The following is a 25,891-nucleotide window of genomic DNA, read 5'->3' on the forward strand; positions in this document are numbered from 1 at the left end:
CCCCTGCGCGAGCAGACGGATCTGGGACCTCCCCCACTTCAGCCCTAGCAGACGGGCTTGGGACCTCTCCACCCCCGCGTGAGTAGGCGGTCCTGGGACCCGGCCTGTGAGCAAAACCAGCCCTAAGACGCCCCCATTAGCAGGCGGCGCCGAGATCACCCCCACCCTGGATAACGGCCCTACCCCTGAGCCCCTGATCAGACGGCCCTGGGACACTTGTCCCCAGTCGCTGGTCAGACAGACCCGGTGACCCCTCCCAATCCTGCAGACACCCCCTCCCCCAGCACACTGCCTCTGTACCTTCACCCTGACCAGACAACCTGGGATTCCCCCACCCCCAGCACCCTGAGCAAACAGTCCTTGGGACACCCTTCTCTCCAGGCTAGATCAGCCTTGTGAAGCCCTCCGGACCTTGAGCAAACAACCCCTGTGACACCCCACCATTCAGCCCCTGAGCCTGTTCCTTTCTGCTCCCCATCTCCAGAGCCGGGGGGGGGGGCAGCCCTATAACCCCCAACCCCAGCACACTAGAGAGCTCCTGTGAACCTCCCACACCCAGTCTGACTAGTGAGTGCCTGGGGCAGCCCACCAGACTGAAGAAGTAGTCCCCAGATTCCCTGCCCAAAGTCCTAAAACCTCCCTGTGCCTACCTGTTTGTCCTCTCACACAGACACATCCACCAGGGCCAGGCAACCTTTGTCTTCTCTCACCCACTCTGCTTAGAGAACTTGCATTCCCCTTACCTAGATAGTACCTGGTAATTGGACCCGAGTGACCTCTCTCACATCAATCCATTTATTCTCTCTTTATGCCCTGATGACTAGACTTCAGCAAATATATTCCTCCTGATAATGACCCCCATTCCCTTAATCCTTTCCCCATTAGAACATTTCCAGTTACTCTTTCCTCTAGGCCTCCCACTGTGATATTCCAACCCCCCCTACCAGTGACACTATGCAACACCAGAGTGGTTGCCGAGGCATCTGGCTCCTGCCCCTGTCCCTGTTCCTGTCTAGCCTTGGGGTCGCCAGAACCGGGCGCTCCCTTCTCAGCTGTCCTACAGCCTGCCTTTGTGCCAGCAACATCCTCAGCTGCTCCAAGAGAGACCTGATGAACGTTCCACAGTCTCTGCCCCGCTACACGGCACAACTGGACCTAAGCCACAACAACTTGACCCACCTTCGGGCACAATGGACCTCCATACGCCTGACCCATCTTCACTCGTTGTTCCTCAGCCATAACAATTTACACTTCATCTCCACGGAGGCCTTCTCCCCAGTGCCCAAGCTGCGCTACCTGGACCTCTCCTCCAATCATCTGCGGACCCTGGATGAGTTCCTGTTCAGTGAACTCCAGGAGCTGGAGGTGTTGTTATTGTACAACAACCGAATTATGGAGGTGGACCGCAGCGCCTTCGATGACATGGTCCACCTTCAGAGACTCTACCTGAGCCAAAACCAGATTGCTCGCTTTCCTGTAGAACTGGTCAAGGATAGGTCCAAGCTGCCCCAACTGACCCTCCTGGATCTGTCTTCTAATAAACTGAAGCTGTTGCCCACATCTGATCTGCAGGACCTGCCAGCTTGGATGAAAAATGGACTGTACCTGCATAACAACTCCCTCACCTGTGACTGCGATATATACAGGCTCTTCACACACTGGCAATATCGTCAGCTGAGCTCAGTGATGGACTTTCAGGAGGATTTGTACTGTGTACATTCCAAGAAGACGCTCAGTGTCTTCAATGTGAGCAGCACCCTGAACTGCAGTGAGTTCAAGGAGTGTGTTTTTGAAGCCCACCTGGGCGAAACCTTGACCATTAGCTGTGACACCAAGCAGCAGGGGATGACGAAGGAATGGGTAACACCAAACAACGAAAAAGTACTGATGGAGGTGGGCAATGGCACAGTGTCGATGTTGGGAGATGGTAGCCTTCAGTTACGGCGCATTCGGGTTGAGGACCAGGGATTGTACACCTGCTATGCGGTAGGGGACATGTTCAATGAAACTTTGTCTGTGGAGGTCAAGGTCCACAACTTCACCCAGCATGGATCTCATGACACTCTCAACACAGCCTACACCACTCTGGTGGGCTGTATCCTCAGTGTGGTCCTGGTCCTGATCTATCTGTACCTCACCCCATGCCGCTGCTGGTGCCGTGCTGGGGAGAGGCCCGCAAGCCATCAGGGAGATAGCCTCAGCTCATCCATGCTCAGCACTACCCCAAACCATGATCCAATGGCTGGCGGTGGTGGCAAGGACAGTGGCTTTGACCGTCGAGTGGCCTTTCTGGAACCTACAGGACATGGGCAGGGCCAAAATGGCAAACTAAAGCCTGGCAACACCCTCCCTGTGCCTGAGGGGGCCAAAGGCCAGAGGAAAATGTCTGATCCAGAATCAGTCAGCTCAGTCTTCTCTGATACACCCATTGTGGTGTGAGTAGGGTGGGGTTGATGGGAAAGAGGTAATGGTAACCTCCAAAAGATGTAAGGGGAAAGAAGAGGGCTGCCTGAGGGTGTTGGTTTTCCCGGTCCTCAAGGGAAATGTGCACAGATGCAACAACAGGCAAGAAGCCCCACCTCCATCCCTGGGTGTAGAAGATTTTTAAATATAGATCTGCAACTCTCAGGCAAATGCTGCACCCCTATCCAAAGTTCTGGGAAGTTCAGCTGATGATGAAGGAACATGTCTAACTAAGACAGGTGGGTCCGGTGGGAAATCGACTCCCTAAGCTTTTACCACATCATCTTTGGCCCCATAAGAGAGTGGTCATTATCCAAGCATTTGAAAGAAAAATGGGATTTTTTTCAATGTCTTCTTCCACCCTCTACCCAGGGATTTGGGGTGGGACTTAAATGGGAGTAGATTTGGGCAGTTGGCCTAATTCTAGTAGTTTCTGCTACAGGTATATCATCTTTGGTTAGGAACCTATATCTCATAGGCAGGGGAATTGAAAACCTTAAGCAATGGGATAGGAACCAAAAAAAGACCCCTGAATCAAGAATGACCCCCAAAGCTGTTCTGAAATTTTCTCACCTTCCTCTTTTCCAAGAAGAATTAAGTAGGTGACTGCATCACAGAAGCAAATAACCAGCATGATCCTATGGAAAACTAGGGAACCCTTATAACCAATATAAGCTTATAGAAGGCATCAGTATAATGAGTGTGACATTGGGGGATTATCCATTGGTACAAGGTGCCAGTTGATATGAACTAGGCTATTTGGGTCACAGTTTAGGAGAACGCCTCAAAACCTACTCCTGAAGTGAACAATAGGGATTCTGACTCCCTGGTCTCTTCTCTGCTGTGCATTTGTACTTCAGGGTCTACTGATTTCACCACCTCAGGCAGGGCCTTTGCAGGTGCCGACCACAGGCATGGCATATAAAATGATTGGGTTGGGGAGGTGGAGGTTGGGAGTGGGAGGACATGAAGGGAACTGCCTATTATAAAGATAGGCTAAATTAGCCTCCATTTTGTAAAACTTTGTTTAGTCTATCTAGTTTTCTTCCCTTGCTGTCCCTTCCTCAGCCTTTTCAACAAGCTTTGGTGAGAGATGAACTCTCTCAGTACAGTGCAGTGAGGGAAGGAATCAAAGAGGGCCTAAGATCCTCATGAGTAAATGGTGTTTGGGTCAAGGGAGAGGTCAACACAATGTGAAGCATCCTCAAATTGGCAAGGTTTCCTTCTCAGGTCTAGGTTAAGTGGCTCTAAAAATTCGGGCCAGTGATCTTAACTCACAGTTCTTGCCTGCTGCAAGCTAGAGTAAGGGATTTAACTGTGCACAAGGCTTGTGAGGAATTGGTCTGTCCCAGAATGGCCAGTCCGGGGTAGATAAGTGCTTAAAGGCCTATACTTGCCCCAACTTGCAAGCAATCCTTCTACAGGTCAAATAAGTTGAATCAAACCTAATTGGGAAGCTGGTGCTGCCACCTTTGCCCTTAGCACTTAGGTCTCCCCACACCTGAAGTCTGAATGGTTGAACTCAATGGCTGAACTTCCTAACTGGCCATGGGTCTGGGGGTATGGTGTATGGCAGAGTTCTTCTAAGACTGGAGACTAGCTTGGGAATAAAGAAGATGTCTGTGCACTCCCGCTCCTCTCTCAGACTCTCTATAGATTAGTCTTTTCAGCAACATTTAAGTGGATCACAGCCCTGGCAACGTTATTCTGAGCATCTGAGGTAGAGCAACATGAAGGTTTGGACACATTTTTCACTCTGCTTCTTCCGCTACCAGTGCTGGCCCTGTTTTCTCCCAGTTAACTCTCAGACCAGGCATTTGAACTGCTTTCTGGGTCCCAGCAGGAGATATTCCTAACTTGGCATCTCCTGGGGGAATCATAGGACCAGAGATTCAGATCTGAAAGGGACCTTAGAGGTCTTCTAGTACAAGCTCCATCATTTTACAGTTGGAAACAAGCCTCAAGAGGGTCAGTGACTTGTTCAGGGTCATACATACAGGGTAAAGGTTGCCTGTTTCTTGTACAAGGTCTAGTTCCATCTACCTAATAAGATTGGGCAGGAGGACTAGTGCCCCCATCCATCCTTGGGCTCTTCAGGCTGCTTTTCACCTCTTATCAGCAGTTTATACAGTAGAGAGATGCAGCATTTCCCCCAGTTACTTACAACTTATAGGTATGCATGCACACCAGCATTTTGGCATTGACCTAGACAGTGTGTCTCCTTTGATTTCTACCACTACCCACAGAGTTATCCCACACTTACACAGCTTTAAAAATATACTGTATTCTAGCAGAGGCATCCTGATGGTCCTGCAATATCCCTTCAGTATAAAACCACTTGGACATTCTCCTCCCTGAAGTTTCTGGAGTTTCCCCCCTTTTCAGAGAGGCATTGCAGCACAGTGAGGTAGAAACCTGAACTTGGAATTTGAATCAGACACTAGCTGTACAGTCCTGGCCTTCACTCAACTTCTCTGTCTTTCCTCATCTGTAAATTGGGGATGACACCTACCTCACAGGGTTGTTGTGAGGACCAAATGAGATAATCTGTGTGACGTGCTTTGTAAACCTTAAAGCACTGTATAAGTATGAGCTAGTATTATTATTCTTTGATCACTGCACCCCCGTGACTTTCCTCCACTTGCTGGTATTTTGAGAATGCTTTTGAGGGAAGGGAGTGGAAGCTGTAGCTGGCTCCTCGGATCCTTGGAAATTTCACTTTGATCTAAGGTATCCTTAGGCAGTAGCCATGAGATCGCCAAATGGTATTTCTCTTGGAAGTTTGTTGACAGAGGCTCACTGTGCTGCCTCTTCCTAGTCAAGTGCCATGCTAAGACTGAGGATCCCTATCATCAGCTATGTATAGGAGGAAAGAGTAAAAGTCAAATTTCCTGTAACTGGTTGTCTTCCAAAGGCATTAAGGGACATTTCTTTCCTAGAGATATAAGAACTTGGAATCCATTCTCAGATTTATCAGGGAACCTGGGCAAGTCTTAACTTTTTGAGGTGGTTTTTGTTTGTTTGTTGAGGCTGAACTCGGAGGTTCTGAGAATCTCCAGAAATATCGTGAAATGAAATGGATTCTGGGAGCATTCGCAGTGACCTGGGCCTCTGGCTAGTTACTGGCCAGCAAACTGACTCCCTGCAAAAATGAAGAAAGCTCCTGTTTGTTTCTCCAGGACTTGTTAATGAATAGATGTACTTCTGATTAGCGGGCCCTAACCTGATTCCTGCTGATAGACCCCCAAATGGCTTCCTGCCTAGGGAAGTAGTTCTTACCATGATACGGGTTTGTTAACTGGTGTCCTATGAAGAGAACCGTCCAGGCCTTGGAAGCAGGTGTCCCTGCAGACTGATTATGACATGGCTGCACAATCTGTGTTTATGTGTAATCCTTTTTTCTTCACTTGTATTTATGGGGTTCTTGGAAAGGAATTGAGAAAGAAGAGCTACCCCCACCCTGCACAGGCAGGTAGCTGAAAGATACTGAATCTGACTGTGTGTTTCTGTCCCTCCCCTCCCCCACCAGCCCTTGTCCCCTTGCTGGCAAAGCAAATGGGGCCCTTTGTGTCCAGGTTCCCTCTCCTCCCACTTGTGTACATCCAGGCTGGCAGACCCCGCAGCCTCCTGACTCCACCATCTGTCTGAGCCTCTGCTCTGAAGAAGACAGTGATCATTAAACCAGGCATGAGTCTGTTCCATGTTGGTTTGTGACTGATTTATTTCTGTAGTAACAATGTCATCTGTGAGTAGGGCCCACTGTTCCCTAAGGGGATGTGAAGCATGGGGAAAAGAGGGGCTGTTGATACTAGGGCAGGATACAGATCTGGGCATGAACATGGGCTCTAATAAATAACAAATTCTGGCAACTGGGAATTTAATAACTGAAAAACTTAGAGACAGCCGTGCTTTTCCAAGCACTGCAGTTAGCAGACCTGCTTCAGTGGCCCAAATCACTGCCTGCTGACAGCCCACACTGCACCTGTCTTCAAGGCTGGCTGTATTCTGATGCAGTTCTAGTCTGGGCCCTGAAGTCACTCAGGCTCAGGCAACATGCCTGAGTGTGTTATTCATTAGCTACTATGAAAAATGTTTGGATTGCATCAAATAATGCCAGGTTGTTGGGAACTTAACTGACTTTCAAAAATTTTTACTTTTTCTTACCTTAGACCATAGAACTTCCATTGGTTAGGCTGGTAATATGTGCTGGATATTGCCTGGGACAGAGGTACAAGCCCCACCTTTTTTTTTTTTTTTTGGCACTTGTATTCTTCTAGAAACCAGAATAGATTTCCCCAACCTGAACTTAACACATTTTCTGGCTACACAGAGCTATGTCCTTCTTAAAGGAGAAGGTCCCACAATAGGATAGAAGGGAGACAGTATAAGGAGTAAGTTTGAAAGTCTGAATAATTTTAGTAATTAACAGCACATCCCATCCAAAGACCGACAGTAGGGATGAGGTGAAGGAGAGTCTGGATCTGTTTTAGCTTCATCTAAACGGTCTGTGGCTGAGCCTGTCTTGGGGATCTCTTTACACCGTCCTAGGGGCTTTGGAGTACTAGCTCGTGGTCTTTTCCTATAAGCAGTTTCTCAGACCTTGGCTGGCATTTCTCATCCTGCTTATTACATTGCTGCTCTCTTTGGCTTCTGTTCTTATTTAGCACTGCTGGGGATCCGTACAACAGCTGCCTCATCTCAGAATGGAGAAAGATAGGGTAAGAGTCCTAGGAGTCTCCCAGCCAGAAATCTGCTCTCCTCTCTCCCCAGCCTGCTCTATGAACTCCTCCTTCCCTCTTTGCTACTGCAGTCCCTTTATTGCTTATCTTGTTTCCCAGGAAACCAATGGGAGAGCCTCTCTCCTCCCACCCACAGTGTAGAAAAGGCTTAGGCTCCAGCAGCAGGACTGGCAGCTTCTCTGCACTGGCCACGGTGAGCTCTTAAGCCTGTGCTAAACTCTCCCTCTCTAGGGTACTGAGAGGAAAGCGAAATCATCTGCCAGAGTCAAGCCTCTTCATCATTCCTGTGGCAGCTGAAAAAGGTCAAGTGCTTGAGACACAATGAAGACCCTACGCTCACCCCCACAGTCTTTCAGCCTTGCTTTGGTATGGCTGTTGCCTTTGGAACACAGACCAGTGAAGACATGGCCTAGAGGGAACTGCCTGTTCAAAAAACAAGCCAATGTTGAACCTGGAGATTCTAAAAGTGATTAATTCCAATCCAGTAAGCATTTATTAAGGGCTTGCTATGTGTAAGGCACAGTGCTAGGAGTATGACAATAAAATGGAACAAATGTCTGCCCTAAAGGAGCTTATATGACACTGAGGGGATGGAACAAACCCAACGTCAACATAGGTGGGAGAAGTCCCCGCTGCCCAAAATGGGTGTGGGGCACTTGGCAGATGTTGAGTCCAGAGTGCTTTATGCACTTCTCCCCCAACCTGACCATTATTTCCCTAAAGGTGTTGTCCCAATGGCCGCCTGAGCTTGTGTGTCCAGCCCAGTGGTGCCTAACTGTGGCTAGAGGCCTCCCTATGTCACTAGGTTAGCTTTGGACCAGGGTACCACTCACCTTTATTTAATGGAAACAATAATTAGATCCTTGATACATCAAGGTATTTCTAAGGTAGGTGGCATCCAAAGAGAGAAGGGGGTGGGGGGCAGTTACTTGGCTCCAGGAAATTCTGACAGTGAGCCAAATAGATGAACAAAATCCTTGTCTCTGGTCCTGGAGATGTATTTGGGGTCTACCTGAACCATTCCAGGGGCTCAGGGCTCTCAGAACAGAGGTTTGCATTGCCTGTTTTCCAAGCCCTGTCTTCTGGCTCAGTCCCACTCTAAAACTAGCTTGGCCTCTATTGGCTGTCTAAACCAAACCAGCCTCCAGCATAGGCTCTGGTGACAGCCCATTCAGCTGAATACCAGCTCATGTCTCCATGCCCCACACTGGCAATGACTGAACTGCCCAGAATGCCCAACTAGAGTTTCATTCCTGGATCCTGGAACAGAGAGAAACAATTAGAATGAAAAATGAATACTTGGGTCTGCGTGCTGCAGTATTGCTCCTGCCCCTCTGCTTCTATCCCTGGCAGACTTACTGGCTATTCTCAGACAAACGGAATGGAAATTATTCTTTCCCTAATGCAAATGGCACTGCTTTCATGACTTTGTTTTCTTCTAATTTCAATAGAAAGCTTTAGGGAAAAGCTGGATTGTGATCCCAGTTCCAACAGTCAGAGGCTGGCAAAATGAAACAACCCAACACAGACTTAGGTCCCTGGAGAGAAAAGCCCCAACCTGTAAAGGGTGATGAGGGAGACCTTCAGGACATGCCCATCACTTAACGAGCACCTGCTGCACCAGAAGAATGAGAAAAATCAAAGACCAACACTTGATATGCATATAGTGCTTTATACATTTTAAAGTGCTTTCATATCTGTTACAGCAGCTTAGAGTCGTACAGCATTTACAGTTACAAAGCACTTTCCCAACCACTCTCATATTTGATCCTCACAACCTCCCTATGAGGTAGGTAGTGCAAGATTGTATTCACGTTTTACAAATGAGTTTGAAGATTCTGGTTAAGTGACTTGCCCAAGGTCACACAGTAAGTAGCAGAGTGTCAGAACTTGAACCCAGTATTTTCTTCACTGGACCTGCCTCCTGCTCCCCAAGTAACCCATGCAACACCTTTCGAGGTAGATTGGGGCAGGTGTTAAATGATGAACTCAAGGTTACATAGCTCATTTTAGTGGCTCAGGACTAACTACAACCCAGGTCTCCTGATTCAGGGTGTCACTCTCTTCCCACAGAAGACACAGGCCAGACAAGGAAGTGGAAGAGGGGCCCTTAGAAAGGCCAGGACTATGGTATTCAGATGCCAGCCTGAGCTAGACGCTTCCGCTGTTGTTCCCTATACCTTGTCTTTGGGCCTGAAAGTCCTGTTAGAACACCAGGACTCTATCTTCCCACTCAGAAAGGAAAGTCTCCTCAATGAAAGGCTAGGAGATAAAACTCCTTGTTTCCTTCCCACCAAGATACCACCCCATGGCAGGGAAGGGAGGAGGAGATATGAGGGCTGCCTGACTCAGCCTTCAAAGTGCTTAGAGATCTGGAGCTGAAAGGCACCAGTACCATGTCAGCTAATGATTATTATTAATTCTGAACAGGCCTTGGCACAGCAGCCAGCTGTCTCAGGGAGGGGGCCTGGATCTCCCACATTGAGGTTTCAAAAAGAGGCTCTGTAGAATCTGTACATGGGAAGGAGAGAGGAGGGGGAGAATGAAAATCAAAGAAAAGGGATAGGACAGCCCCAGGAATAAGGTGGGAGGTCAGGGAGAAGAGGACACTGTCAGATGGCAGGATGGTGGGCAACAGAAGGGAGAGGAGAGAAACAGGCTGGGTGGGGCTCCTCTCCCCTCTTCCGAGAGCTCAGAATAGGGAGCTGCCTGGGGGCCAGAAGCACCAACTCCCATCGTCTTCCCAGTTCAAGGGGAAGCTAAATGAGAGCAGTGAAGCCAGGAGGTGCAGAGGAAAGTATCTTAATCTGGGGTTGATTTCAAAAGCATCTATATTTTATACATCTAGTACCCTTAATGTTTACTTTGAACTTAATGACAGGCTTATTCTACATATTCAGAGTGTAGTGATCCTAATACACAAATCTGTGCAAATGCCATGCAATTTTTTTTTTTCAAATCCGAGCACTCCGACTTAAAAAAAAAAAAAAGCCTGATTACTAGCAGCCCTCCCTAGTCACAGGGGTATGGTCAAGGGGACAGAAGTCAGCCATGGGCCTCTGCCTCTCTTCTATGATGCCAAGCATCCCAGATGGAGAAAGCAGGAGAGGAGGGGTGGAGGAGAGAGCTACAAACAGCCGGCAGCTACTACCGTCCCAGCTGGAGGGACAGAGCCCTGGCACAGAGGGCTAATGGGGGTCCAGCTGCTGTGGCTGGATGGGAAGCCAGGTGGAAAAGGGGAGTGGGGTGGGGGGAAGTGAGGTAACTTCTGCCAAGGAAGAGGGCTCCCTCTGGTGATCTACTGCCCATGTTACAGCCAGCCAGCCAAACTGGGCCTTCCACAATCTGCCTCAAGCATGTCCCTGGCTCTCCAAGCCCTCCGGGCGAACAGAGGGGAGGAAGATGCCGGAAGGCCGTGGCAGCTGGGGCCCGTCCTCTTGCAGAACAGAAATGGTTTCTCCCCATCTACGGCCGGGAATAGACATCAGCTGGCACAGCCCACGCAAACTGCCGGCTGGCTGTCAACACACCCGCCTGCCCGCCCCCTCACCACCTGGGAGGTTACAACGCCCCAGTCAAGCTCAGACTTCATTGCAGCAGCACCGTTTAGCTCTCAGACCAGGCCTACTTGGCCACATAGCATCTCCCTCTGGGAGGAGCAATTAGGACACTGTCCCCACACTCAGTGAAGGTCAGAAGTGTGGTGGTGCCTAGGATGAGGGAGGCAAGGAAGGGGAGGAAATGAGACTGGGCAACTGGGCATGTGACAGCACCATGCCAAGACCAGTTCCTACAGGTCTATCTAGTACCCATGAACCCTCCCTTCCCCTTGCCCCAGTAACTACCCTGTTCCAACATCAAAGCAAAACACAAACTACGAAGAACAGTGCTTTCCCTTTCTGCTCAGCAAAACTAAGGTTCCCCCACAAATTTCCAGTTTAGAAGGACAGAGAAAGCAGGAAGGGCACAAAGGCTGCCAGGGACAGAACCTAACCCAGCAGGCCACTCATCTGCACAGTCACCCGAGGCTGCTTGACCACTTCATGTGCCTGGGGAAAATGTCCAATGTAGAAGGGCCTTCTGCCCTCCTCTCACCCATTCTTTGTGTCCTGGAGATCATTCCATCCTTCCTTCTCACCCTGCCCATGTGCCATACCAGCACTGGGCACTTGCCATACAGGTATCTAAGAACTTCATCCCAAAGCCCACTGATCCAGATTACCAGAAGTCTAAGCTCTAGCACCAATATACTTTTCTGGTCCTTCACTCCAGTCCTTCTGGGAATTCCCCTGAACTTCCAAGGCCCCTCTTTTGAGTCCTTTCTGCAATGGACTTTACCAAAGTCTTGCCCTACTCCTAGGCTCAATCCCCTTTGGCTAAGGAACTAAAACATACCAGTTAGAGGACTGTTGTTTGCTAGTTAAGTACATGACACAAAGGAAAGGCCTTGGAACCACAGTGAGGAGATCTCACTTTAGAGTAGTCTATTCCTTGACCCCTAACACCAAATTCAATCAATCAGGAACCCTGGGCCAAAACCCTGACCATCAAAGATATAACGAGATGGGGTCTAAGGAAGGACTAGAAAATGAGGAGAGAGGAAGAGCAAAGGATAAGATTGATAAAGGGGTTCCCTTTAACATATAAGCTGACCCTCACATACATCTGCCCATCTCAGCACACCCCCAGCCCTAAGTAGGGTCCATCCAACCTCTCACTATCTCTCAAGAGACTTTTCTAAGGCAAGAACTTAAGCCCTAAGATGGACAAAAGCAAAGGACTGGGAATTTGGGGATAGTACTTAAGAGAAAAGAGAAAACCCAGCAAAGCCCAGGACCCAGCCTGGTACATGGCTCATTACCATGAAACCCATTTCTGATTCCCCACCCCCCACCAAAGTATTAAAGTGACTCTAGTGCTTTACCATCGGGAGCCTAGGACACCTGGACCCCAGCCTGACCTGGTTCCTTGCCACCTACAAAGCCTGGTCACTCTGTACCTAGGAGGCCCCATGTACACATTCCTTTCCTCCATCGGAGGCAGTCCAAAAGTAAACATAAGAATGACCACCTTAGGTCAACCCCATTGTCCAGGCAGCCCTGCCCCATGAAGGTCTGTCTCTAGGACAAGGGTACCAAGGGATGTGTCATGGGAGGGTAGAGATACCCTCCTCAAAGTCAACTTCACAGGACAGACATTTTGGAGTCAAACAGAAACTTAAAGATAGTGTGATGCAATGTCCTCAATCTATCGGTGAAGAAGGCGCCTACAGGTTCCTCACTAGATCCTGAAAGCTGACCCAAAACCACCCAACTCGTTTGTGACAGAGCTGGAATGAGGAGTAACCAGGTCTCCTGCTTCTGATACCACCCTGTCTCTTAAGAGGATCTGGATGTGCATCCAACCGTAGCTTGCCTTCATAACCAAATAGAACCTCACCGCCTCAATGATCTAAACTACTGAGAAACCTCAGTTCTTCACAATGCCCCTGACCCCAAGTCAGCAAGCTGAGGTCGAGGCTCCCTACTCCCCACCATCTTCCTCCTTCACCCAATTCTAATGTTATTCTATTTCTGGACTTTTCAACCACCACCTAACAGCAACTTGGGTTTCTAAAATGCCAGGTTGCCTCATTGGGCTGGAGGAACAATACAGGAAAAGTCACATAAGAAGAAAGTAACTGCCCTATCCTGAGGAGGAGGTGGCTAATGGGAACAGCAAGGGGATCCAGGCAGGAGCTCAGAATCAGATTTCCATTTTCTTCTTTGGCAAATACGAACTGGAGATCTGATGCATGATCACCAAGGCTGGATAGACAGGCAGGAACAAGCATAGGTACCACGCAGCTCCTTTGATTTGGGCCTGGAACCATGCGGAGTACATGCCCAAGAGCACGGTACACGTGGCCATCAGATAGACTGCCAGCCCAAATGTCTGGTGGTAGAGTTTGAGGCGAGCCACACGAGAGACCCTGGCTGCCCGGGGACAGAAGAGGCTAAGCCCACACAAGGACTGCCCAATGGTCGCCAACAGCGTCAGAGTCCCCACACAGCTGTGCCAAGACACGAGATGGGGCAGCTCACTTCGGGTCCTGCTGGAGATGATGAAGGCCAGGCCCAGGAAAGCACACAGGATGGTCAGGGTCTGCCCTATCCAGTGTAGTCGGATCCGGGCCTTGCGTGAGCAGAAGAAGAATGGAGAGTGGTCAGGAGAGAAGAGCAGGACGGCTTCAGTCATGCACAGGCAGAACTGCAAATACAAATGAGGACAGCTTTAGTGGCCCAGTCCCCCAGAAAGGAGAAACAAAGGGAGGAGCAGAGAGACCTCCCTAACACCAGGGAAAACAGGTAACAGGTGGGTCCCCTAACCAAGAGGACAGATCCCCAAGTCCAGAACAGTCGAGAATCTGGGTGTTGGGAAAAGAATCTGGACTGCTGAACCCCACAGTATGAACATCCATCTCGGGGAGGAGGGAGAGGGTATAACAACATCGTTTCCCTAAAGACCCCAGAAGTGGGAAAGGATTATCCTCTGAGGCCACTTTTAACTCGATATCCCAAATGAGTGCCAACTGAGAAGCCTAAGGACACAAGCCATGGCAAAGAGGATGTGGATAAAAAAGTCAAACTCACCGCCAAGGCCATGAACACAGGGTGCCAAGAAAAGAGACCTGGAAACCAAAAGAACAAACTGAGAGCCACTCAGTTCCACTTCCCTATCCCAGGGCTGTCTTTTCACTCCAAGGGAGCCCACCCACTAAGAGATTTCTAGCCCAAATTGCAACCAAGAACAAAAGAAACCACCTAGCACTCCCATGATTCCTTAGTGCCCAAGGCCTTGCTGGGTCCTTAGTGGCTGGGCCTCCATACTTCAGCATTCTTCCCCACATCATCCCTGTCTTTGGAGAACCCTGCCCCTCTTAGGAGGTTGCCTTGGCATCAACACCCACTCCCCCAAACTTACACTTTTCTCCAGAATCTTATACTCTTCCCTCCCACACTCAGAATAAGCAAGCTGGCCCCAAGCAGCCCTCCCTCCCACCTTACAGCCAGCCCTTCCTTCCCAGGCTCCTTCCTCTCCTCTCCCTCAATGACCTCAATCCTCCAGAGTCCTCTCTAGCCTGCATCCCTAGGAGCCTGCCCTTCTTTCTCTGGCCCTATCCCCAGGAAACTCTTCCTTACTCCCTTCCCTTGCTTGGCCCAGCTTCTCAGAACCTACCCCTCTTTCTATGGCTCCACCCCATTGTTGGCCATATCCCTAAGGTCTGCCCCTCCTTCTCTGGCCTAATACCCCTCCCTCCCTGGTTCCAAACTCAGAAACCTCCCCCTCCCAACCCCCCTACACACACTCTCCAATCTCACCCCAGGGAACCAATTCCCAAACTTCTTCCTTGACCCCACCCTACAGTGGATGTCCAGCCTTTCCTTTTTGTACCTACTCTATGGAACCTTTTCTGTCCCACCCCTCCTTCTCTAAGCTCACCCCCAAAAGCCTGTCCCTCCCTGCCCCAACCCTGAAACCCCGTGCTCCCTCCATCTCTGGCCCCATTCCCAGGAACTTGTCTCCTCCCACTCCAGCCCCCTTCTCTCTAGTTCCACATCCTTGAAGCTGCCCTTTCCCTGGCTCCAACCCTCAGGAACCCCTAGGACCCTAGGTTTCTAGCCCCTCCCACAGGAGGACGCCCCACCCCACCCCACCCACCTGGCGGCTAACCCTTCCTTGAGCATTACTGAATTTGAGCGTTCGAATGTCCGACTAGCCCAAGCCCCGCACAAAAGGAATCCTGACAAGTAGTCATTCAGCTGCTGCCCGATGACGTCAGGAGGACCCCCCCCCCGCCCCAGGCAACCCGTTCCACTTTTGGACAGGTCGATTCCTTAAGGAATTTCTCCAGCCATAAGGCTTAAATCAGGCTCTCTGCAACTTCTACCCACTGCAGCACCCGCATGGCTCCTGACCGCCCGGAGCAAACCCCTCCTCCACGTGGGAGCCTAACAGAGATTTGAACGCAGATGTCCCGCCTCCACTGTCTTCTCCTGGCCCAGAACACATTCTCAGGTCCTCGAACTGATCATCACCCCAGGTCAAGGACTCCGGACCCTTCACTTTCCCGGGGAACACCCTTCATTCCTTAGTCCCGCCCCCCAGGAACTTGCTCCTCTCCTCTTAACCCCGCCCCACTGGAAGCCTGCCCTTCATTCATTTCCTGGCCACGCCCCCAAGAACCGGCTCTGCTTCTCCCCTCCCTCTCACTGGAAGCCTGCCCTTCATTCATTCTCTGACCCCGCCCCAAAGACCTGCTCTGCCCTGTCCCTCTCTCTCTGACCCCATCTCACTGGAAGCCGGTCCTTCGTTCATCCTCTGGCCCCGCCCCAAGAGCCTGCTCTGCCCTGCCCCTTCCTCTCTAGCCTCATCCCAATGGAAGCCTGCCTTTCATTCATTCTCTGTTCCCGCCTCTAAGGACCCCGCTGTGCCCTGTCCCTCCCCCTCTGGCCCCATCCGACTGGAAACTGACTTTCATTCATTCTCTAGCCCCACCCCCAAGGACCTGCCCCGCCCTGTTCCCTCCCTCTGTATCCCTATTCCACTGGAAGCCTGCCCTTCAATTCATTCTCTAGTCCCGCCCCCAAGGAATAGTACTCCACCCCTCGCTCTTTAGCTCCGCCCTGCCGGGAATCGGCCCTTCCTTCTTCAGCGGGCCCGCCCCTCTCCTCCAACTCAGTCCCACCCTTACTCACTGGTCCCAGGCCGGGACAGCACGGTCAGGAAAAGGGTGAAGCCTAAAGCCACTAGATGCGCCAGGACTCCGCTGCCACAGCGCAGCCAGCGGGCCAGCCGGGGCTCCCTGGCGGCGGCCGAGACTGAGGCCAGAACGGGCCCCACGGCCAGAGGCTGCATGGCCGGGCTGCGGGGGGCCGGCTTCTCCCAGCCGCCGGGCCGCGCTTCCGGGTTCCTGAGCGTGGCGTCAGGCACCGCGGCGGGAGCGGCTCCTCCCCCGGGACGCGGTCGGCGGCGCGGCGGTGTCGCCGGCAGCGCCCCCTGGCGAGAGGTCCGCGATCCCAGGAGTGCGCCATCCTGCCCCCGGCAAGCGGAGACCCCGGGCTGGGAGGGAGTCCACCTGTGGGGCCGCGGCACTCGGCCCCCTGCAGACCCACGAGGCCCTAGCGCCGAGGTTCACGGAAGCGAACCAGGGCAACTTATGCACCACGCGGCCCGAGCCCTTTGTACACGGGACCAAGACGCGGCCCCCCGCCCAGGGCTGCCCCTCTTCGGAACCCTCCCCCCCCAAGTGATGCGACTGCTGCATTCCTCCGGCTGCCTTCCCCCGTCCTGCGACCCGGGGACACTAATCTCCCCGCCCAGGCCCGGGGCCAAGGAAAGCTTTCCTGGCCCTGCCCTGGTCCCTCGGACAAAGGCGCATCATCCCCCAACACCCTCGGGGCGTGCCCTTCCACTCTGGCCCCCGGACCGTGGGGCAAGGGAGACCCAAGGGGAGCCCCACATCCCACCGCCACTGCTGCGGCAACCTGGAAAGAGGGTCCCAAAGACGTGGGGAGAGTTCAAGGCAAAGCCTCACCTGGGAGGGCCCGGGAGCTGACTCAGTCCCTTTCCCTACCTACACCCCTCAGATTTCCCAGGAAGGAGAACACCAAGGCTGCAGAGGTCATTGCCATTTCTATAGAGACAAAAATAAGCAGAAAGAGATCTCTGTAAGGGGTGGGACCTCACACCTGGCCCCCCTGGATGCTTCAACCTACCAGAGGGATCAGAGACAGGGCAGAAGGAGACTGATTTCTTTCCATTTTTTCCTTTTCTGTGTTTTGTTGTTACCGTGTTTGGCAGTAACAGAACAGGGAGACAGTCTTGAGGTATTTTTATAGTTTTTTTTCTTAAAAAAAATAATATAAAGTTATAAAAAGCGGCAGCAGCAGCAGCCTGGGGCCTGGATCCTGGAGAGGGAGGAGGCGCTGGCAGCTCCGTTGCGATGGGCAGGCACTTTCTCATTAATGCGCTTTTGACTGCAGGAAGACAAGAGGCAAGAAAGAGCTGTGTGGGGGGAAGCACTGGCCTGGGAAGAGTGTGTCTTCCTCGTGAACAATCTGCAGCCGGTGGGTCTCCAGCCCCGGCAGGGAAGGAGTCCGATTGGGACAGCACCAGCAGCACAGGGGCCCAAGAATGCAGCAGCACAGGGGCTGCCTCCAGTGAATTCTGTCTAAGGAACCCATATGGTTACTGAGCTGCTGTCACAGAGACATGCAGCACTCCCACTGCTATCACCAAGAAGGCATGGCAGGGAGGGAGAGTTGAGGAGGCAACACCTTCCCTTCCCACCCAGAAGTCCTCCTGACCCTAGGGCACATGGGGAATAACTAGCATTTTCACGTTTCCAAAGAATTTTCTGCAAAGGCTGAACTACCAGCCACACACTGGTAAGACGGGGCCAACTGGGAGCTGGAAGACCAGCATGTAGGTAGCAGAAATCCCTAGAGACCCCCACCACTGCCAGAAAATAATTCTGGTCCTGGTATTAGCTGGAATGGGGCCCTCATATGCATGGTCTGTTAAATGATCGAGACAAACAGAGATCACATCATCTCCAAGTTCCTGGGCAGCCTGACACCCTCCAGCTAAGGCTATCCTCCTCAGACAGAAATCTACCAACAAATACCCCTTCTTAAACCCTCTCTTGAATGTTATGCTCTGCCCAGATGGCCCAAGCTTCTTCCCATCATTCATCCATCCTCTCCTAGGAAGACTCAAGTTCTTAGAACCCAGCCTTCTTTCCCCAAGGAAACTGAGATCATTCTCCGTTACTGCAGGGAGAGTCATCACTGAATCAAGAGACAAGGCCACCTTAACTAGAGAGGACAGGAAAAGCAGCATCCCCTCTGCCAGGTATGGGTATCAGAGTGGGCCTTCCAAATCAAGAACACATCCTGGAACAACCTATGCCACCCTCAGGGTCACACAGTCCCAGGGAATCCATTTTGCTTTTCCCTTCTAACCTTTCTCTTTCCTCTCACACTCTCCTCTTCCATTTCCATCTGCCCCTTCTTGCCTAGATGTGCTCAGCACTCCTCATACCTGGGTGTCCCTTGTTATTTGTCCAATAGGAAAGGGAAAGGAGGGGCCCAATCTGGTGGTCTCCCATCCCCTAAGCCCTCCTTGCAGCTCCCCTGCCTTCCCTAGGCATGGTACCTTCAGTGTGGTGCACTTCTCCTCAAAGCCCAAGGCTGGGCTGGGCTTCTTCCTGCGCACAGAGCAGGCCGAGTCGGCCGCTGGGGGCCCTGCAGGGCAGTGCTTTGCCTTCACTGGCCGACAGTACGTGGCCAGGTTTTTCCTCTTCTTGGCCTCTTCCTCAGAGAGGCAGTTAGGCTGTAGAGCTTTGGCTGGATGGCCAGCTCCCCCCCGGTTCTCCAGCTGGGAGGCCTTGACGGGCGCTGGGGGTGTATGTGGGGAGCCCCGACAGTCCAGGGGCCCTGCCCGTTTCACCCGGGGTCCCACTGCCCCATTGAGCCCTATGCCCAGGGCTGGCTTAGTCTTGGCAGGGAGGGCTCGGCAGCCTGCGGGTTTGCCTTTCCCAGGAGGATCCAGGATACAGGTCCGTTTGAAGGCTGCAGGGCCAGGGGACAATTTCCGCTTGCGGGATGGGGCCTCCACATCAGTCCCATCCTTGCCCTTGGACAGCTTGCTGGCCTTGGAAGGAGGCAGCTTACTGAAGGAGGGCGAAGGGGTGTTGGCAGGCAGCGGTGAGGTGATGGCCTGACTCCCACCCATGCACTCTGCCTGGCTGCAGGCAGCCCCCACACTGGGAGAACCTGCAGGGTAGCCAGGGGCTGGGATGTCCTTGGTGACAGGTGCAGAAGGTGGGAAGGGGGGCCTGTGGTTGGGACCAGAAAGGCGGGGGCAGGTGCCTGCTGAGGAAGGGCTCAGGGGAACAGGTGGGGGAGAGATGAGGAGGTGAGATGGGGGCTCAGCTGCTGGTGGGATCTTCCTGCAGAAAAGAAGAAGGCAGCCTGAGTCACAGAGCACCCTGAGATCCCCACCCCCACCCTGAACCAGCAAACAAACGCTGAGCTCTGCTGCCACCTGCTGGCAACCAAAGGAAAGAAGGTGGAGGGGAGGGGGCACAGCCATCATCCCTCAGCTTACAAGCCATTCTCAAGGCCTCCCCCTCCTCTCTAAAGTGTCCTCCTTTCTGCCCTGCCCCAAGTGCCCACCTGAGTATAGGCTCCAGGCTGCCAAGCTCCCAAACGCCTTAACTCCAGGCCTTCCCCTTTACCCCAACCCAAGCCCAAGAGAAGCCCAGGTGCGCCCTGGGAAGAAAAATGGCAACGATCAAGTAAGAGACTACTTGGTCTTCAGGTATGGAATGGGGACGTCTAGAGGAGAGACTCTAGGCATGGGTTCTCCAAAGCCTGTAGCTTCAGAGGGGCTGAGGAGCCTGAAGTCAGGGGTCCCAACAAGGGCCTTTGGGCTGGAAGACTTACTTCCACATATGTGAGCTGAGATGTCGCTCCAGCATGGAGCTGAGCGCAGAGCAGAACCGGTCCAGCCGCCGACTGAACACATAACATCCCGGGCTTACCAGCCTACTCCCAAAGGTGCAGAACTAGACGCCAGAAAGGAAAGTGCCAGTGAGTGGGACACATGCATGCACACACACACATACACACGTGTGCCCTCTAGTGTCTGTGAAAGAGGAGAGAAAGTGGGGGTGGGGATGGGATGATGTCAGGAGAGAGGAAGACTATTCGCTCAATGGGGCAAACAAGTCACTGATGCTTTCCCACAGCTCCAGGAGTGGGTCCAGCAGCTGAGTGTGGAGGAGGGGACGTGCTCTCTGGCTCCAGTCCACACCCCGGGCCCTGGACTGAAGGACCTTCCAGCCCCAGCCCCCCAACACTCACCGCCTGTGGCCGAGGGGGCCGAGTTGCATAATGACAGTCAGGGACGTGATGGAAGTCTTCAGGGGCTACATCTTCCTCACTCTCCTCGCTGGAAGCCTGGGCCCCACCCCGAGGCAGAGGGAAAGGAAAGAGGCCTGGGTCTCGATCACCACCACAAGGGCCTTCATCATCTAGCTCACTCTCAGAGGAGACCCGTGACCTAGAAAGGCCAAAGAAAACGGAGAGGGACTGTCTCCAAAAGCCTACACAGAAGCCCATCTCTGGGCGCCACAGATAAGAGGGGGCAAAAGCCCAGGGACTCACTCTCTCCACCCCTGCTGTCCACGCCAAGCCACTGCTTGGGCTATTCTCCCACGTCCTCCACACACATTCCCCTAAATCCTTGAATCAGCCCCAGCCAGCTCTCGTCACCTCAGCAAACTCCCCCATCTCTTCCTCCACCTTCCCACACTGCTTCAGCACTGAACAGTGGTAGTGGGACTTCCTCAACAGCCATGCCTGTGTCCTGAGAGCAATGTGTATGTTCCATTCTGCCCCTGGGGAAGGGACAGCTCCCTCCATCCCCAGCACAGTAGCTGGTGCACTGAGGGATGATCAATACAGGATGTTCACTGACTCACTTTACAGACCTGGCCCTGTCATTTCCTTTCCAAGCTTCCGTCTGATCATGTCATATAAGGAAGCTAGGAAAACTCAGGCCCCTAGAGGTGCCTCTTCGGAAGGCAGCAATGGGCTACATTCTTCTCAGAGTTCCCAAAGCACAGGGATGATGAGGGATTAAGCCCTAGAAACATCCTTTTTAAAGAACCCTTTATGACAAGGAGCCAAGATCAGGGAGATGGAGAATAATTATCACCTGCTTGGATATTAAGACCAGATCAGGGGAGACCTAGACAGCACCCCTTCACTGCTTCTTCCATCTCTGCCCCCCATAGTCAGAGTGCACCTATCTAAGCTTATAGTTTCTGAAAGTAGAACACCTGAACACTGGAAGAAAGCATATCCTGTGAGTGTCCCAGGAGACTCCTGCCACTCACCATTCCTTACAGGTCTTTCTCCCTTGGAGACCTAAGAGGGGGAGTATGTATACCACAGATGTGGAGTGGGGGCCGGGTCCTTACCTGGGCAGTGTACAGTAGGGATAAGTCTGCTTGGCCCTGGGTGTGAAGGTGCTGCCAGGCAGAGCTGCAGCTGCCTGGGCTGAAGAGGGCAACTCCTGAGAGAGGCGCTCCGGGCCCAGGTCTTTTCGCCCAGGGCTCTTCTCTTTGGGGGACTCCCCTTTTCGGGAATTGGCCTTCAGCTCTGCCACCAGCACATCAAAGTCCTTGGCCCGGCCCTGGACCTCCCGGCGCTGATGCACAGAGTGAATCTGGAACACAAGTTTGGGATAGCTCTACCAAAGGGCTCAGGGTACGGTATGAGATCCAACCCCCAGACCCTCCAGACATGTATCTGGGTGAGCACCATGAGGCATGGGCAGAAGCAATCGTGCTTGAGTTCTCCCCAGGGACCTTCCCAATCTGGAATGATGGACTTGGCTTGGCCCAGGTTCCTAATACAGTCCTACCCTCAGCCTGTTCTTGGTCTGTAACTATGCTACTCTCTGAATACCATGGTTTTCCCCAACTTTTCCTTCCCAAAGGCCTGGGCCTGCCCTCCCCCACCAAGGGATACCTTGCAAGTCAGCAGGCGGGTACAGATCTTTTTGGTCTCTGGGTTCACTACCCCACACTGCCTGTTCAGATCACACTCCTTCCCTGCAGAGAGAGAGCAGGCAGCCTCAACTTGGTGCACAGCTCCTACAGTCCCAGGATAGCTTCATGTGGCCCCAGGTGAGGGGGAGGTCTCAGTCTCCCCACCAATTGTCCTAGGAACAACATGGGACTTAGGCTGAAGCTGCCTTTGGCTTTCCTTGGGTGTCAAGCTTGGGGGGTAAGAGACACCCAGTGACTCCACTTAGAAAAATGGAAAGGCTGTGTTCTCTTTGTGGGCATCCAAACCCAAAGCAAACTGGAGAAGGAGGGCCAACACCTACGGGGAAACAAAAGTGGTATTTCGAAGCTGGAACACTAGTTAAGGGGAAATCAATTGTTTGATGCTCTAGGAACAAGCAGGGAGAGGGGAGAGAGATGGGCATCCTAATGTGAGAGGGCTTCTCCACATGTCACTATTGTGTTCAGCACCCAGCAAGGTAACCCAGAGCTAATATCAACACCCAGAGGGCTCTGGCATGTCTTGGCCAGAAAGAACACTTTCTTTGGAAATGACCATGTGTGCTGAGGATCCCACAAGGCTGGTCTGGGACATGGCCCCTAACCTTTGCAGATGCCAGCCTGGCAGGTTTTCTCTATCACTGAAACCTCCTCTCCCAGTCTCCCAACTCTCCCTCCCCCATAGCCCTTCCAGAAGAGCAAAGAAGAATCACACTGAGAGGCTCCCTGCCCTTCACGCCTGCCTCCAAAACAACTCACGCGCCATCTTCTTATGGGTCTTGGGCTGAAGCCTGGCAACACTGGGCTCCTTCTCTGGGGGGCTACCACTCTCGGCCTGGGGGCTAGGCCCCTCCATGAGGACTGAGTCGTTGCTCCCTTTGCTGGGAAGCTCTTTGGAAGAGGGAGCTGTGGGGGCTTTCCCAGGGGTATCCTTAGTAAGACCACTGGGTGGGCTGAGAAAAGTGGAATGAGGAGTCAGAGGCTTGGGGTTCACTCTGATCCCTTGTCCGTCAGGTTTAGGGAGACTGGAAATCTTCTCCAAATTCACCACAGGCACGAAGAGGCTAGAAGGAAAGAGTGGAGACAGGCTGAAGGGAGAGGCTATGGGAGCAGGGAGGAGGAAAGGCCTCCCCCTAAGCAAAGGCTCTGTCCCCAACAGGGGGTCTCTGCCTTCTGGAGGCTTTCCTTGAAGACTCAGAAGACTCCCAAGGGGGTAATGGGTACTAAAGGCCTCGGTCATCTTGGCAGTAGAGAAATAGGGGAGGACAGGTTGTACTTGCTTCAGCCTCAGGGCAGTGACCTCAGCCAAGCCTGGGGTGATATACCTCCCCCACTAACCCCTTCCCTGCCCAAGTTGGGGAGGAGCCTGAGAGGAGCCCTCAGCCTCTCCTTACCAGAGGTTGTCCTTTTGTGCCTTCTCAGGTGGGTGATTAGCCCGGCCTCGGCCCCCCTGCACCTTCTCCTTTGAGGAGGCTTTGGTGGGGCCTTGGCCCCCACAAGCTGGGCCCTGCCCATTTACTGCATGGCATTTCTGAGAGGTGGCAGAGGCCTGAGCCCGGGCATACAGCTTGCTGAGAGGCCCATGTCTTCTTTCTATCACAAAAAAGGGCAAAGCGACCCAGAGTGAATGACATCAACTACATTTTTCATTCCACATCCCTGCTCCCAGGTCCATGAGAAAGCAGCTTTCCTGTCCTCGCCTCTCAAGGGGATAGCTCCTGCAGGCTTACAACCCCGTAACATCATGTGGGGTCTTACACCTCAGACCTGAGAAAGGTCCCTTTCAGGGCCTCTACTTCCTTCCTCCAAGCTTTGTGGAGGTCCCTGTTGGTCATACCTCAACCCCAAGCCCCAACATTCCCCCATTTCATCCCTGAGTGCTTCACTGCACTGCTGTCGGGACCATGCCCACTCTCCTCCCCCTCTGGCTGCCCTCCCATGTTCCTTGTCATCAGAGTTCTACCCTTACTCCTCTCATCCTTCCTTCCCAACCTCCCAGCCCCCCCCCCCCCATGTCTCACCGCAGTGCTTCTGGAAAGCTTGAGGCTTCACCACTTGGCTGCAGTGGTTACACACGACCAGGTAGAACTCATCATGAGCAGGGCAGTGCCCAAAGATGGACATGTCTGCAATGACAGGTGCTCACATCACTTTGGGAAAGGGCCCAAGCTGCCCCTACTCCACTTCATCTCAAAGCTCGCCTTGACCACCCAGAAGGCACCCAGTTTCCTAAGCTATGAGACAGCACCTATGTGAGAGAGGGGGGATGGGGCCAGGCAACAATACTTCTTCCCTTTGGAAAAGGAATCAGCCCTTTGACCTGATGCTTCCAAACCAGTCTCCTCTAGCAAGAAGTGAAGATGATGGGCCCAGATACAGAAAGGACCTCGAAACCATCCGAGTCAACTTGGTCATGCTACAGACATGGAAACTGAGGCCTAAAAAGGTGAACTAATTTGCCCAAGGTCACACAGGTAGTAGTGAACAGTCTGCCTGGGGTCCCAGTGCTACTGTCTGCTGGCTCGAACCTTCTTTTATGAGGGTCATGGCATCCAGCTTCTTCCCATTCTTGCTGCTCTCCTCCAGTTCAGCCCCTGAGAGAGACACACAGCTCTGTGAGCACCTTTTCCCTTCTTCAGGAGCCCCTCAGTATCCTTGGGTGGCCAGGTTAGAGGCATCCAATGCAGAGACCTCGTCTCTTCTACATCATTCTCTATGTTAGTGTAGCCTGCACCCTTGGGGGGGCGGACCACAAATATTTACTGATGCTCAGGATTATTTCGGGCATCCTTTGGGGGGTGACTTCGAGTGCTTAGGCCCCTGTACAAGTGCTTCTGTAATGATTCCCACCTTAACAGAACCAGCTACTCCCTTAAGGATCCTGTAATACAAGGTTCTATTCCATGTTCTATTGCTGACTTACTGGATGACTGTGGGCAAATCCCACCCCCTGGAAGGAATGTTTTCCCATTTAAAGGGGAAAGACTCTTGTCTCCCTCTTCCTCTTCCCCCTCCTTGTTCCTCCCCCACCAATGACTTCTAGCTTGGAAGAGTTTTATTCCAGATCTGAGAATCTCTCCTCCATTTTTCCTATCAAGCACTTCCCCTCCCGTTTCACAGGGTCCTAAGTGGCCATTCTCCCCAAGTTACCCAGGATACCACCAGACCTCCAGATAGGGACCACTAAAACATACTCCCAGCCTCCCAAGTCCTGCTAAGGCAGCCTTGATACAGTACAGGAAAAAAAAAAAAACTGTTGTGTTGGGGCCTTTGACCATTTCCAGAGCCCTTCGGCCTTCTGGGCTGGGGTAAGAAGAACCATTCCAGATGGAGAACTGGAAGCACTTTATGGAGGGGCAAACTCCTTCCCAAACCAGTGAGGGAAAGAGCCCCAGCTCCCCAGGTCCCCGCTCACGATTCCATTCTGGGCAAGCCCCTCCCCTCCCTGCAGGCAGCTTTGGGCTAGGGCTGCCCTGGCACTTTCTGGTTCTGGGCTGATGATAAAAACATCTTCTGCTGGAGGAGGCAGCTCCGTCCAGCCTCCCCCCACCCCCCACCCCCCCTACTCCTTCTCCCCTCCCTCCTCTACGCCCCCTCCTCATCCCTTGGGGGGGGGGGGAAATCAATTCTGAGTCAACTGCCTGATTCTATTTCCGGTTCTAAATGCGCCCAAACCCTGACAATGGTCCCGTGCTCCCCTGGCAGCCCAGGGCAGGCTGGGGGGGGGGGGGGGGGGGCCGGGGATCCCCCTCGGGGGCTTCCTCCGCTACTTCCCAGCTAGGCTAGCCTCCACCGCCCCCCGCAGGGCTAAGGGGACTGCTGACAGTCTTATATAATCATCAGAAATGGGGGTGCGGGTTTGAGGGGGGTGTGCGTGCCCGAGACAAGGGGCAGCTCTTGAGCTAGAAAGTCCGTCAAGTGCAAGCAGGAAGGATAATGGAAGGGGATGGAGCGGGGGACACGTCTCGAGAGAACAAGTGTCATCAGAGACTGCTCCATGCGGTCTCCTCCTCCACCTCTCACTCGCAAACTTCTTCTGGGGTGCGGTGCCCGCTGTCACCCCGAG

The 25,891-nt window shown here is 52.7% G+C and overlaps 3 protein-coding genes across 6 annotated transcripts in view; 1 reads left to right on the forward strand and 2 right to left on the reverse strand.

Annotated features, from left to right (window-relative positions):
* The first annotated feature begins 9 nt into the window (after nt 1–9).
* On the forward strand, nt 10–6,162 carry AMIGO1 (adhesion molecule with Ig like domain 1). Its single transcript, XM_069090431.1, has one exon. It carries the CDS (start codon nt 955–957, stop codon nt 2,437–2,439), a length of 1,485 nt encoding a protein of 494 aa, XP_068946532.1. The 5' UTR covers nt 10–954; the 3' UTR covers nt 2,440–6,162.
* Nucleotides 6,163–8,854: 2,692 nt separating this feature from the next.
* On the reverse strand, nt 8,855–16,155 carry CYB561D1 (cytochrome b561 family member D1). Of its 4 annotated transcripts, none has more exons than XM_069090436.1 (3): nt 15,941–16,155; nt 13,835–13,872; nt 8,855–13,451 (listed from the first exon to the last, which is right to left on the reverse strand). In XM_069090436.1, exons 1-3 carry the CDS (start codon nt 16,098–16,100, stop codon nt 12,948–12,950), a joined length of 702 nt encoding a protein of 233 aa, XP_068946537.1. In that variant the 5' UTR covers nt 16,101–16,155; the 3' UTR covers nt 8,855–12,947. The 4 variants fall into 4 exon arrangements, with proteins under 4 accessions (XP_068946537.1, XP_068946538.1, XP_068946540.1 ...); XM_069090437.1 differs by lacking the exon at nt 15,941–16,155 and adding an exon at nt 15,137–15,334; XM_069090439.1 differs by lacking the exon at nt 15,941–16,155 and adding an exon at nt 15,199–15,318.
* A 911-nt stretch (nt 16,156–17,066) lies between these two features.
* The window catches only part of ATXN7L2 (ataxin 7 like 2), a 9,338-nt gene continuing 513 nt past the window's right edge, over nt 17,067–25,891 (reverse strand). The window contains exons 2-11 of the mRNA XM_069090440.1: nt 24,354–24,419; nt 23,847–23,951; nt 23,220–23,418; nt 22,585–22,889; nt 21,788–21,870; nt 21,235–21,482; nt 20,114–20,312; nt 19,694–19,815; nt 18,402–19,197; nt 17,067–17,221 (exon numbers count right to left, since the gene is read on the reverse strand). Of these exons, the coding sequence (XP_068946541.1) occupies nt 17,207–17,221; nt 18,402–19,197; nt 19,694–19,815; nt 20,114–20,312; nt 21,235–21,482; nt 21,788–21,870; nt 22,585–22,889; nt 23,220–23,418; nt 23,847–23,951; nt 24,354–24,419 (2,138 nt within the window). The 3' untranslated portion in view covers nt 17,067–17,206. The remainder of the gene's footprint in view (nt 17,222–18,401; nt 19,198–19,693; nt 19,816–20,113; nt 20,313–21,234; nt 21,483–21,787; nt 21,871–22,584; nt 22,890–23,219; nt 23,419–23,846; nt 23,952–24,353; nt 24,420–25,891) is intronic.

Source organism: Petaurus breviceps, unplaced genomic scaffold (assembly GCF_028583685.1).
Source record: "Petaurus breviceps papuanus isolate PSGF00001 unplaced genomic scaffold, PetGlider_PUasm1.0 186, whole genome shotgun sequence".
NCBI lineage: Eukaryota > Metazoa > Chordata > Mammalia > Diprotodontia > Petauridae > Petaurus > Petaurus breviceps.

Excerpts from the sequence above, each read along its gene's own strand:
- AMIGO1 (XM_069090431.1), top strand. The coding sequence starts at position 955 with ATGCAACACCAGAGTGGTTGCCGAGGCATCTGGCTCCTGCCCCTGTCC.
- CYB561D1 (XM_069090436.1), bottom strand. The coding sequence starts at position 16,100 with ATGCAGCCTCTGGCCGTGGGGCCCGTTCTGGCCTCAGTCTCGGCCGCC. Across the intron at positions 13,873-15,940 it reads GCTGTCCCGGCCTGGGACCA|GTCTCTTTTCTTGGCACCCT; the intron begins GTGAGTAAGGGT and ends TTTGGTTTCCAG. Across the intron at positions 13,452-13,834 it reads CTGTGTTCATGGCCTTGGCG|TTCTGCCTGTGCATGACTGA; the intron begins GTGAGTTTGACT and ends TTGTATTTGCAG.